The sequence below is a fragment of the Argentina anserina genome, chromosome 2 (genome assembly GCF_933775445.1).
Source record: "Argentina anserina chromosome 2, drPotAnse1.1, whole genome shotgun sequence".
In the NCBI taxonomy this organism is placed as follows: domain Eukaryota; kingdom Viridiplantae; phylum Streptophyta; class Magnoliopsida; order Rosales; family Rosaceae; genus Argentina; species Argentina anserina.
In genome coordinates this window covers 15,879,634-15,891,692 of record NC_065873.1, presented here as the reverse complement: position 1 = coordinate 15,891,692, position 12,059 = coordinate 15,879,634, and the positions used below count along the sequence as shown (strand labels likewise).

The 12,059-nt window shown below is 36.1% G+C and overlaps 1 protein-coding gene across 2 annotated transcripts; it reads left to right on the top strand.

Moving 5' to 3' along the window:
- The first annotated feature begins 6,239 nt into the window (after positions 1-6,239).
- Positions 6,240-11,919, top strand: LOC126785336 (alpha-1,3-mannosyl-glycoprotein 2-beta-N-acetylglucosaminyltransferase). Of its 2 annotated transcripts, none has more exons than XM_050510990.1 (19): positions 6,240-6,386; positions 6,486-6,536; positions 7,001-7,088; positions 7,377-7,439; positions 8,233-8,267; positions 8,354-8,430; positions 8,547-8,592; positions 8,696-8,758; positions 8,849-8,915; positions 8,982-9,050; positions 9,159-9,228; positions 9,331-9,392; positions 9,854-9,944; positions 10,035-10,128; positions 10,590-10,652; positions 10,762-10,800; positions 10,881-11,051; positions 11,174-11,297; positions 11,449-11,919. In XM_050510990.1, the coding sequence occupies exons 1-18, from the start codon at positions 6,318-6,320 to the stop codon at positions 11,288-11,290; spliced, it is 1,335 nt and encodes a 444-aa protein (XP_050366947.1). In that variant the 5' UTR covers positions 6,240-6,317; the 3' UTR covers positions 11,291-11,297; positions 11,449-11,919. The 2 variants fall into 2 exon arrangements, with proteins under 2 accessions (XP_050366947.1, XP_050366948.1); XM_050510991.1 differs by having other exon boundaries at positions 6,294-6,386; positions 7,005-7,088.
- The last annotated feature ends 140 nt before the right edge of the window (positions 11,920-12,059 follow it).

Below are 12,059 nucleotides of genomic sequence, written 5' to 3'. Positions count from 1 at the left end.
CCAAGTGACTACAGTAAATTAGAAATGTTATGATGGATTAAAGGTTATGGTTAGGCTATATGATGAATTGATATAGCTTAAGCTACGAACTGAGTGGTGCTAAATTTATTAATATGTAGCCAGCTACTAGCTAGCTTAAGTTACATATCCATAAACATCTGTGATTCCCAACTTTGCCTGGTAACCCAAATAGAATGGTTACCAACACTGGTAAAAGGATGACTATAAAGTAGAACTATAAAAAGGATGTCTTAACATTGTCCCCTTCCCTAGTTGGATGTACACCTCCAGACAATATACCACTAATCTTGGAACCCTAGCTTGCTCCAATCTAACATGTTTCATAGACCTAATAACAATAGTATACACATTCAATGCATAGAGAACATGTAGCGAGTATGCAAACAAAATATCCCACCTGACCCTACCTACATTACCATTCTGCAATGTTTCAAGAGTTTTATGACCCAAAGTTCTTTTAATATTAATCATCCTGTCAGGGTACGAAATAATCATAAAGGAAAGAGCAAGATGACTACATGAAGGCAAGGGTTAGGGTTCAAATATAATAACTTCCAGCATCATTCAGTGCCTTAACTTCCCTGCTTTTTCTTCAGCACTGCCGAAAGTTGCAATCAATTCTAGAAAATCTGATATGCTCCAAATTTTCACAGTGAGCTGAAAATATGGAATACGTTTAGTATTTCCCTCGAACAACAAATGTTAAATGATCGTGAGGGATTCACAAAGCTTTTGGATCCTTAAACTTATCTACATTATGCAGAGCTGGTCTATTTAATTACTCTGGAATGGTATAAATAGTACCCTGATTGGTGCATCCTCATAGAAAGTTCAGAATGCTTTTATATATATGAAATGCACAAAGATAGTCTGCCTCTGCTAAAACCTTGTCTCTTTCTAGTACTAAGAGAGAGTAAAGCAACTGCTCTTTAATTATACACCCATTGCAACAATTCTCCACCAGAAAAAAGAAAATCTCATACAGCTGTCAAAAAACGGCTAAGGAATGACAATATCTGATGAAGCTAAATGGCACAAGGTGCAAATAGAAGATATGGTGGTGGAGATATGAGAAAATCTCATGACGCATACAAAAATGGCTAATTGTTCAGACTAAAAATGACAGTTTCTGATGAAGCCAAATAGAACAAGGTCAGGACTCATAATATCACCTGTGAACAGTGAAGTGTGAACTATTGACTTGAATCAATGTCTGGTGAAAACATTGATCAATACCTCATAATCAGATCATGCATTTGATACTAGCTTGTGACATAGGCTGATGTATGAGTCACAAAATTAACTCTAATTAACAACAACTACCATTCTAGCAACCACAATATGTAGCGAACCGACCAGTTATTTAAAACAGTAGGAACAAAATCTACCATGTCATGAAGTTGAATAACTTCAAAAAAAGATTTGCAATTATGGAAAAGAAAACTTCACAACAATCAAAGCATGACCTGAGGCGCCACTAGGAAAAATATTTCCCCAATTAGTAAAAAAACGTAATCACTGCTCATCGACAAGCACCTTGTCCAGGATTATAGAAATACAGTTGTTCTCTTGTTGATTGCTCTGAGAATAAAAAACCCCGAAAAATAAATATCACCAAGCTCTGAAGGAGATACAGATTAATCCAGACTTAAGTATAGCGGTTGGAACCACCAAAAGTTTTACCACATTTTCTAGCTAGTAATCAGTTAGAGTTGACCACAGTTATGACCAATAACTTCATTATTAAAGACTACGCTAGATCCACCAAGGAAAATTTACAATGAACAACCTGACTTGCAGACAATCCAGACAATTTTAGCAAATTTTAGCAAGGTTTCATTAAATCCAGACAATCATGTAGTCATGACTGCAGTAATTCTCAATGAGACTCCACCTACTGATCGAATATAAAATTAAAACAAAAGCAGCAGTAACCTCCTTATTCTCAACCAAGCAACCAAGATAAAAACAATGAAGGGACACCGTTTTTAAACTCAAGATGCTTTATTGAGTCATGAAGGCAACAAATATTCCAACATCTAATATTTAACATTAGGATTAGAGGCCTACAAAGTAACATTCTCTTTCGACTACAATTTGATATGTCTTTTCTTTTATTGTCAACTTGTATGCCTACTGCTGATCACTGATCATTGTAATTCATACATGCAGAACTTGAATTACCAACAGGGCAACAATATCAAAAGCATATGGCATGGTCTCAATGGTTAAATACCAATTTAGTTGAAACTTACAACCACAGTACATAACAAAACTGAGATTCATCTTTAGATCTTATTAATATGAACATATAGGCAACAATCTCATTAGTATGGAATAGTTTCATACCAACTGCAATTTCATACCTTGCTAAACATGAACTTTTAGGGGGGAACAATCCCATCAGTTTGCAATGGTATGAGTGGTTCAATGTCAATAGCAGTTTGAATTTGTAGAACATGAACGTAAAAATGCAACAATCTAATTATTTGGGACATGGACCACATCATAGGAAGAATACAATTAACTCCTTGGTTTTTCAACCATTTAATTTCTTAAGACAAAGACAACATAATTGGAAAAATACAATGAGCTCTTTGGTGTTTCCACTTAAGCATATTTCAACTATTCAATTTTCGAGACATGAACAACATAAACAAAAAAAAATACAACCAACTCTTTGGTGTTTCCACAATTTAATTCTTTAGGACAAGGACAACGTATTTAGAAAAGCATAATGAGCTCTACCGAGTTTCCACCGTTTCATTCTTATTGGAACATGAACAATATATCCAGAAAACACAATCAGGTTTGCAGTGTAATTACACCAAATGATTTCTTTGGGACATGGACAACATAATTGGAAAAGCAAATAACATCTATGGTGTTTCCACCATTTAATTCTCAGGACATGGACATCATAATCGGAAATATAGAATCAGCTCTATGGTTTTTAACCTTTCAATTATGTAGTGGGACAGGGACAACATAACTAGAAACATACAACCAGCTATATGGTGTATCAACCATTTGGATCCTCGGAACAAGGACAACATAACTAGAAATATGCCTCATCATTTAGCCCGCGGACCCGAAAAACCCGCGGAGGCCCGCAAGCCCGACGGGCTTTTACTCGGCCCGGCCCGTGAGAAAGCCCGCCAAAGCCCGCTTCCGTTGGTAGAGGGCCGGGCTTAAATTAGAGGTGTGAAACCCGGCCCGCCCCGCCAAAAGCCTGTAAGGCCCGTGAGGTAGGCCCGGCCCGTAAAAGCCCGTCAAATAATAAAATATTATACATACATATTTTATTAGGTTTAGAATAAAACTATTGCATTATGAAGCAACTATATTAAATAAACTTTTTGGGATCGATCGACACCAGTAGATATGATCAGTATATATATTTAGTGACCCTGTAAAAATTTCATCCAATTCGGAACTCGTTTGACCGTCGAAATTTCCGGTAAACCGAAAACAACACTAATATGTCATAATGGAAGACCCATTACCAAAGTGCGAACACCAAAAGTCGTTTGCATATCTGAAATCACCTAATTTTTGTCACCGATTGTATGTGGTCGCACCAAGGAAACCAATTTGGCAAAACCCCGGTCAATGAGGATTTTAATATGTCAAAATGCCTTTTTTGTTGTTGACCGTAGGTGCGGACGGTCAAACAATATCCAAAACTGACGAAATTTTTACGGGTTCCCTAAATATATATACCGATCACATCTACTGGTGTCGATCGACCATATTTCGAACTAGAGTTATTGATCGCCGAAGCGTCTACTAACGTATCATAACCTTTTATATTAGGTTTATATTAAAACTAACACATTATGAAGCGACTATATGAAAGAAACTTGTCGGGATCGATCGACACCAGCCGATGTGATTAGTATATATATTTAGTGACCCTGTAAAAATTTCATCCAATTCGGACTTCGTTTGACCGTCGGAACATTTGGTAAATCGAAAACACCACTATTATGCCCTAAGAGAGGACCTATTACAAATATGCGAATGCTGAAAGACGTTTGCATATATGAAATCACCTAATTTTTGTCACCGATTGTGTGTGGTCGCACCAAGGAAACCAATTTGGCAAAGCCCCGGTCAATGAGGATTTTAATATGTCAAAAACGCATTTTTTTGTTGACCGTTGGTACAAACGGTCAAATCATGTCCAAAACGGATGAAATTTTTACGGGTTCCCTAAATATATATACCGATCACATCTACTGGTGTCGATCGACCATATTTTGAATTTGAGTTGTCGATCGCCGAAGTGTCCACTAATGTATTATAACCTTATATTAGGTTTATAATAAAACTATCACATTATGAAGCGACTATACGAAGGAAACTTCTCGGAATCAATCGACACCATCCGATGTGATCAATATAATGATCATTTTAAAATTTCATCTAATTCGGACCTCGTTTAACCGTCAGAATTTCCGATAAACAAAAAACAACACTAATATGCCCTAAGGGGGGACCAATTACCAAAATGCGAATGTGGAAATTTGTTTACATATTTGAAATCACCTAATTTTTTTTACCTATCATGCGCGGTCGAACTGAAGAAATATATTTGGCAAAGCCCCGGTCAATGAGGTTTAAATATGTCAAAACACCTCTTTTTTAGTTGACCGTTGGTACGAACGGTCAAACCATGTCTAAAACGGACGAAATTTTTACGGGTTCCCTAAATATATATACCGATCATATCTACTGGTATCGATCGACTATATTTTGAATTTGAGTTGTCGATCGCCGAAGTGCCCACTAATGTATTATAACCTTATATTAGGTTTATAATAAAACTATCACATTATGAAGCGATTATATGAAAGAAACTTCTCGAAATCGATCGACACCATCCGATGTGATCAATATAATGATCATTTTAAAATTTCATCTAATTCGGACCTCGTTTAACCGTCAGAATTCCCAGTAAACCAAAAACAACACTAATATGCCCTAAGGAGGGGACCAATTACCAAGATGCGAATGTGGAAATTTGTTTACATATTTGAAATCACCTAAATTTTGTTACCTATCGTGCGCGGTCGAATTGAAGAAATCTATTTGGCAAAGCCCCGGTCAATGAGGTTTAAATATGTCAAAACGCCTCTTTTTTAGTTGACCGTTGGTACGAACGATCAAACCATGTCCAAAACGGACGAAATTTTTACGGGTTCCCTAAATATATATACTGATCACATCTACTGGTGTCGATCGACCATATTTTGAATTGGAGTTGTCGATCGCCGAAGTGTCCACTAATGTATTATAACCTTTTATATTAGGTTTATAATAAAACTATCACATTATGAAGCGACTATACGAAGGAAACTTCTCGGAATCGATCGACACCATGCGATGTGATCAATATAATGATCATTTTATAATTTCATGCAATTCGGACCTCGTTTAACCGTCGGAATTTCCGGTAAACCAAAAACAACACTAATATGCCCTAAGGGGGGACCAATTACCAAGATGCGAATGTGGAAATTTGTTTACATATTTGAAATCACATAATATTTTTCACCGATCGTGCGTTGTCGCAACGAGAAAACCATTTGGTAAAGCCCCGGTCAATGAGATTTTATTATGTAAAAACGCCTCTTTTTTTTATTGACCGAAAATTCCGACGGTTAAACGAGGTTCGAATTGGATGAAATTTTTACACGGTCTCTAAATATATATATCGATCACATCTATTGGTGTCGATCAACAATATTTCGAAACTAGAATTTATTTGTGACTTTTGTTTTAGAATGTTTTCTAATAATTCTTTTATTGTTTCAAACCCTTAAATTAGAGTATTATATTGTTTTTCTAATACAAGCCCATAAGGCCCGGCCCGCAAAAGCCCGCAAGGCCCGCCTTAGGTGGGCGGGCTTAGATCTTCGTATTTTTGAAAATACCCGGCCCGGTCCGCCACTTATTTAAATTTATTAAAGCCCGGCCCGTTGACGAGCCCTAAACTGGGTGTCACGAGTCGTAATTTTAAAGAAAAATAGGGGTAACAATTTAAGAAATTTAATTGGATGATTTTTTTTTTCTAATTTCATACAACAATTGACTTTTTTTTATAAGAAAGCCCTTTAATCAGTTAACCCGTACACCAATCGGTTCAGTAGACCCGTACCCGCCCCGCCCAATTAGTTAGGCACTTCTTTTGCCCCATTTAACGTTCTGGTCCAGACGCGAAGTCATAAAACTTGACTGAAGCGCCATTTCTAAACTCCGATCGATTTCTCAATTCCGGAGATCGGAGCATCATGAAGCATTTCCTCTGCGATTTTCGCTTCCTCCTACTTCTCGCTGCTGTGGCCTTCATCTACATCCAGGTCTCCCTAATCCTCTCTCTCTCTTTTAATAACTTTAATTCTCAAATACTTGAAACACCCCAGCTCAAAATGACTCAATCGAATTCGTGTTTCTGTTAGATTCGGCTTTTCACGACGCAATCGCAGTATGCTGATCGCCTCGCCGACGCTGTAAGTGTTTCCGATCAGTCCTGCTTCGATTTTGCTCGCTATTAATTTTGTTTATAAATTAGAATTGAGAATTGGCCGCTTTATTTTAGCTCAGTGTTTATTTCCTAGCTGAAATTTTGAGGATGCGAGTAGGAATTCGTAAGCAGGATCGAAAACTGAGGATTTCGGCTTAGTTAATGGCTTATTTGACTAAAAATTGTGCTTAGTTAGATGTAGTCATCAGAATATAACTATTTATTGCTTTGAGATATACATGTTGGAGTCATTTTTATCCCTCGATGAAGTTTCGGAACGATTTGTGTGCCCTTCTGGTCACTGCTGCCACTTGTAACCTTGATTTGTAACTCGTTTGATGCAATGGAAGCTTCAATGTCGTTTGCTTTTGTTTGTTTAGTTCTTCAATTTTTTGGGATTGTGTTTCTTTTAAGAGTATGTTCAATCAAACATCTGTTGTTATGTGATAGATAGAGTCAGAGAACCAGTGTACATCTCAGTTGAGGTCTCTAATTGATCAAATAAGCTTGCAACAAGGCCAAATAGAATCCATGAAAGGTATTATGTATTTCTATCGCATGGGGACTTTGATATGTTTGTTTCAGACATATTTTTCTTTTATAAGTATTCATTTACCACAAGAAAAAACGAAAAGGTGTCTAAATGAACTTTTTTATTCCTGCACTAATGACTGTTTAAAAATTTATCAAACTTTGTGCTGGCAATATTCCGACACGTTTCACCATTTTTTCTTTTTCATTTAGTGGGTTAAAAGCAAAGAGTGAGATGCTTAGCTACTTATTGGCTTCTTTGTCTATAAATTTCTGACACTAGATTCAATTGTAGAACAAAAGGTACAGCTAGAGGAGGAATGTGGACAACTGAAGGCCCTTGTTCAACAACTTGAAAGTGAGTCCTTGAACTTTAAATCAGCATCTTTTTCTTATATGTTGTACAGAAAGTACTTTCATTTTCTTACTTGTATTCTTGGATACTCTGATATGCTTCCATGGAATGCACGTAGTCATATTTATGGTGTTTGGTAATTTCAGGGGAAGTAAAACCTAATAAGTGGGATATATGAAAGAAATAAATAAATAACCTTCTATGCACAAGTATAAGGATCACAAGTCATCAATTATCTAGAATCAAGGATGGGAAATATTCATCTACCAAGATTTCTATTATTTGAGTTGCCATGATTAACTTCTATTGTCTCTCCATCTTCCAGCTGGAGAGATGCCAAGTGGAAGATATTTTGGAAAGTTTTTGTTTGTTTTGTTTTTGATATGACACCGGCCACTCATTGTTTCCAAGTGCACTAAATTGAAAACAAATCTTCTACAAGTTCATGCTTTATTATTGTCTTGTGCTGGAACTGCAAGTTCTTGGTTGTGTGCCTTACTGTTGTGGCCATGCTTTATTACTCATCTGTAATCTACCAAAATGTTGTCCTCCATAAAAATTTAATTGTTCTGCTCCGTAGTCAATTTACTCTGTGTTTCACTTTCTTACAGTCTGCTTGATTTATTTAATAAGTTAGTATTAGTTAGTATAAGAGACTCATATACCATGATCTATAATGTATTATTTTTGCTGCAGTGTTTTTCATAGTTAGCTGCCAGGCACACTCCACAATATTCACCTTTTTTGGCTACATGTACCTTAAAAACTTAGGATATTCCTTTTGTTTATTTTTCAGGGAAAGATGTTGAAAGGTTGATTAACAAAGAACAGGTAGGCATAGATGTGTCGTTTCCAGTTTTTGTTCTTATATATTGTGACTTGTAATATACTTACTGTTATTTGGAAGAACATGTCAGGTGCCAGTGGCAGCAGTTGTTATTATGGCATGCAATCGTGCTGATTATTTGGAAAGGACCATTAAGTCTATTTTGAAGTAAGTTTCTTGTTCTTGTGTAAAAGAAAAAGAAAAATCTTCATTTCAATCTGTTTCCATACCTTCTTTAATTTGTTCACCATTCATCTGACTACTGGCCCAATCCTATTATTTAGATACCAGAGTTCTGTTGCCACAAAGTTTCCTCTATTTGTCTCACAGGTACTGATGTATTTTTCTGTATAAACACATTTTTATGATAGACTTATGATTCTTTAGCTAGGAGGGAATCACTAGCTAACCACAGAAACTTTGTTTTTCTCAGGATGGATCACATCCGGGTGTCAAAGATAAGGCTTTGAGCTACGACCAGCTCACATATATGCAGGTAAATTGTACTTGCCGCATTGCATGTCATTGAAAAACATCCTTCACTATTTGAAACACGCCGCAGTAATCTTTTGTCAATTTATGGCAGCATTTGGATTATAAACCAGTTGAAACTGAAAGACCAGGGGAATTGATTGCATACTACAAAATTGCACGTAAGGATTCTTTGATTTGTCTATTTTTCATGTATTAGCTTCATTGCTACATCCCTGTTTGTTTAGGTCATTACAAATGGGCACTGGATGGATTATTCTACAAGCATAAATTCAACCGAGTAATCATACTCGAAGGTGAACACCGTGTTTGTTAGGTTATCTTGCTAATTTTTCTTTCTGCCCCATTTTATAACAAAACTGTAAGTGTTCAATGCTAATACACTCCATCAAAATTATGCTCAGATGATATGGAAATTGCTCCGGATTTTTTTGATTACTTTGAAGCTGCTGCAGATTTGCTTGAAAAGGATAAGTATGTCTTTCAGATGAATTTAACTATTAGCTTGAATTCTTATATCTAGAAGGCTGGAACTCTGACTCTTCCATCACTTTGTTAATATCAAAATTGTGGTAGATCTATCATGGCCGTTTCCTCATGGAATGACAATGGACAAAGACAGTTTGTGTATGATCCGGGTGAGCTATCTTCAACCTTTTTGGTTAATCTTTCTAATATTGAATTCTAGCTTAATGAAGCTTTAGTGTCAAACATCTGGATTAATTTAATATTACGATATCTGCCTGACAACTCCACCCCTTTCGTTGTGTTCTTACACTGGAAACTGCGTTAAATATTTTGTCGTGTTTTGTTTTCTGTGGGCTGTTTGGGTGAACAACTGGTTTACTTATGTGCCTGGGCCAGGTTGGTTTAAAAATATATAGGTACCTTTGGGCCATGATTTTTATGTCTAGTTCTAATCAGTTTATGATTTATCAATCAGTTACTTTCTGGCTATATGTTTACAATCCCCAACGTAGGTATGAAACACAAGCATCACAAACAATATCCGCAAATACTTGGACACAAGATATTAAAACTTTCAGGCGTTGAATTTATGAGAGATGATCTCTAATCTATTATTCCATTTGATGTGCAGAAGCACTTTATAGATCTGATTTCTTTCCTGGACTTGGGTGGATGCTGACTAGATCGACATGGGATGAGCTATCACCAAAGTGGCCAAAGGCATATCCTTGTTATTCTAGTTAATGTTGTTTTGTTAAGCTTTTCCTTGTCTTTCACAGTTTTCCAAATTGATTTCTTTCACAATGGTTCACTTACTGGGATGACTGGTTGAGATTACAAGAGAATCACAAAGGTCGACAATTTCTTCGTCCAGAAGTGTGCAGAACTTATAACTTTGGGGAACATGTATGCGTTCTTACCTTCTCTTTCTCATCTTACCTCCTGATCTCTGGTTATAATTAGTTTCTCAACAAATTAGTGAACAAGTGTATTTTACTGGTAAAATTTTAGTTCAGTGTATCGATTGATATGCAATTCTACTTTGAATTTACTTTATATGCATCAGTGATTCCAGTAAATCTGGTACTAAACTGGTTTTTTGTTCCTTTAAACTGCAAATATGATTAGAGGATTAACTTCTCAAACCAACTCTGAGTTATAAACTTACAATAGATTTCATCTTATTTGAGTAGTAGCAGTTTATTAAAATGAGAAAAAGAATTCCAACTTTTATACTCCAGTCAATTCAATTCGAATAATATTATCAAGTTAATGGCAATTGAAGTTGAGTGTTCAGCATATAGCACTAGGTAAGATATCTAAAAAATTTCATGTCTCAGTTCTAACTTTTTTGTGGTTTTCTGCAGGGTTCTAGTCTGGGGCAGTTTTACAAACAATATCTTGAGCCAATCAAGCTGAATGATGTCCCTGTAATACCAGTCTCTCTTCTGTATTATTTCATCTAATTAAGGTTTTCCCTGTTTTTAATTCCACGTTCTCATATTGGATTTTGTTTTTTCTGCATTTTCCTTCCCAAAGGTTGACTGGAAAGCAATGGATTTGAGCTACCTGATCAAGGTGTGTATGCCTTAATTCATTTGGATGGAGAGCTGCTTTATTATATCTATAGTCACTATATCTTTTCTATGTGTGTGTAGGACAAGTATATAAAGCACTTTGCTGAGATTTTGAAAAAGGCTAAACTGGTCCAGGGAGCTGATCTTGTACTGAAGGCACGAAATATTGCTGGTGATGTTCGTATACAGTACAATAACCAGCCAGACTTTGAACGCATTGCCAATGAATTTGGAATCTTTGAAGAGTGGAAGGTCATTTCTGTTATTAGTTGGCGAATTTGGGATGATTTTCCTCAATTTTACAAGTAGCTCTAGAGATAATAATAAATCAAAGGCATAATTTTAAACCTAGATGTTAAATTTTTTTCATTCAGGATGGGATACCAAGGACAGCCTATAAAGGAGTAGTTGTTTTCCGACACCAAAACCCACAGCGTATATTCCTTGTTGGTCCAGGTTCTCTCAAGCAGCTTGGAATTGATGAATCTTGATGCAAAGGTTAGTTTTATTTAAGATGCTCCCATTTGCTTCAAAAAAAATGCAGAGGTGTTGGTCCAAGTTCATATTTTGGATCGCATAAATAGCTTCTCTTATGTAACGATCAAAGTTGAACTAATATCTGAGAGTTTCCTCTTTTTTGTAATTACAGGTTTTATGAGGCAAAAATGTTTTTTCAAGGCTTCAACATTGGGGTTTTTTTTTACAAAGACGACTCAGTACAAATAGATGACTGATATAAGGTAAACCTAGAGGAGCTGTATACATTTTTGTGTGAGTTGAGTTTCGCTGCTGGCAATATCTACTGTAATTGAGAAGCTTAAACGAGATAGCACATCCACCAAGTAGTAGGTTTCACATACATGCCATCTTTAAGGTTGGTGGTCTTCATTGTGTACAATGTGTTGTCTTCGAAAGTTGTATGCATGCTTGTTGATCTTCACAAACAAGAAAGAAGATGCTCTGATTCTTGATAATTTTGGAAGATTCCATTGTAATTTTGTTTCTTCTGTAGAAAACATGTAACTCTAATCCTTGTAAGGTATCTTGATATATGATATAGATACACCAAAAGCGTAGGAAATATTCGAATGTGAAATGAAACTTTAGTATTTTGCAGGCTGCTTTCTTAGTTCACCATTTTTATCTTGTACACTCCTGTTATGTACAAAAGGAAAGACACTTTCCAAGACTGCGTTCTCGTGTGCCGCTTTGATTATTTGATTATGTTTGAGGTGGAGGTAGTCAATTTTAGGGGTAAAT

Excerpts from the sequence above, each read along its gene's own strand:
- LOC126785336 (XM_050510990.1), top strand. The coding sequence starts at position 6,318 with ATGAAGCATTTCCTCTGCGATTTTCGCTTCCTCCTACTTCTCGCTGCT. Across the intron at positions 8,593-8,695 it reads TTCCTCTATTTGTCTCACAG|GATGGATCACATCCGGGTGT; the intron begins GTACTGATGTAT and ends TGTTTTTCTCAG. Across the intron at positions 11,052-11,173 it reads GAATCTTTGAAGAGTGGAAG|GATGGGATACCAAGGACAGC; the intron begins GTCATTTCTGTT and ends TTTTTCATTCAG.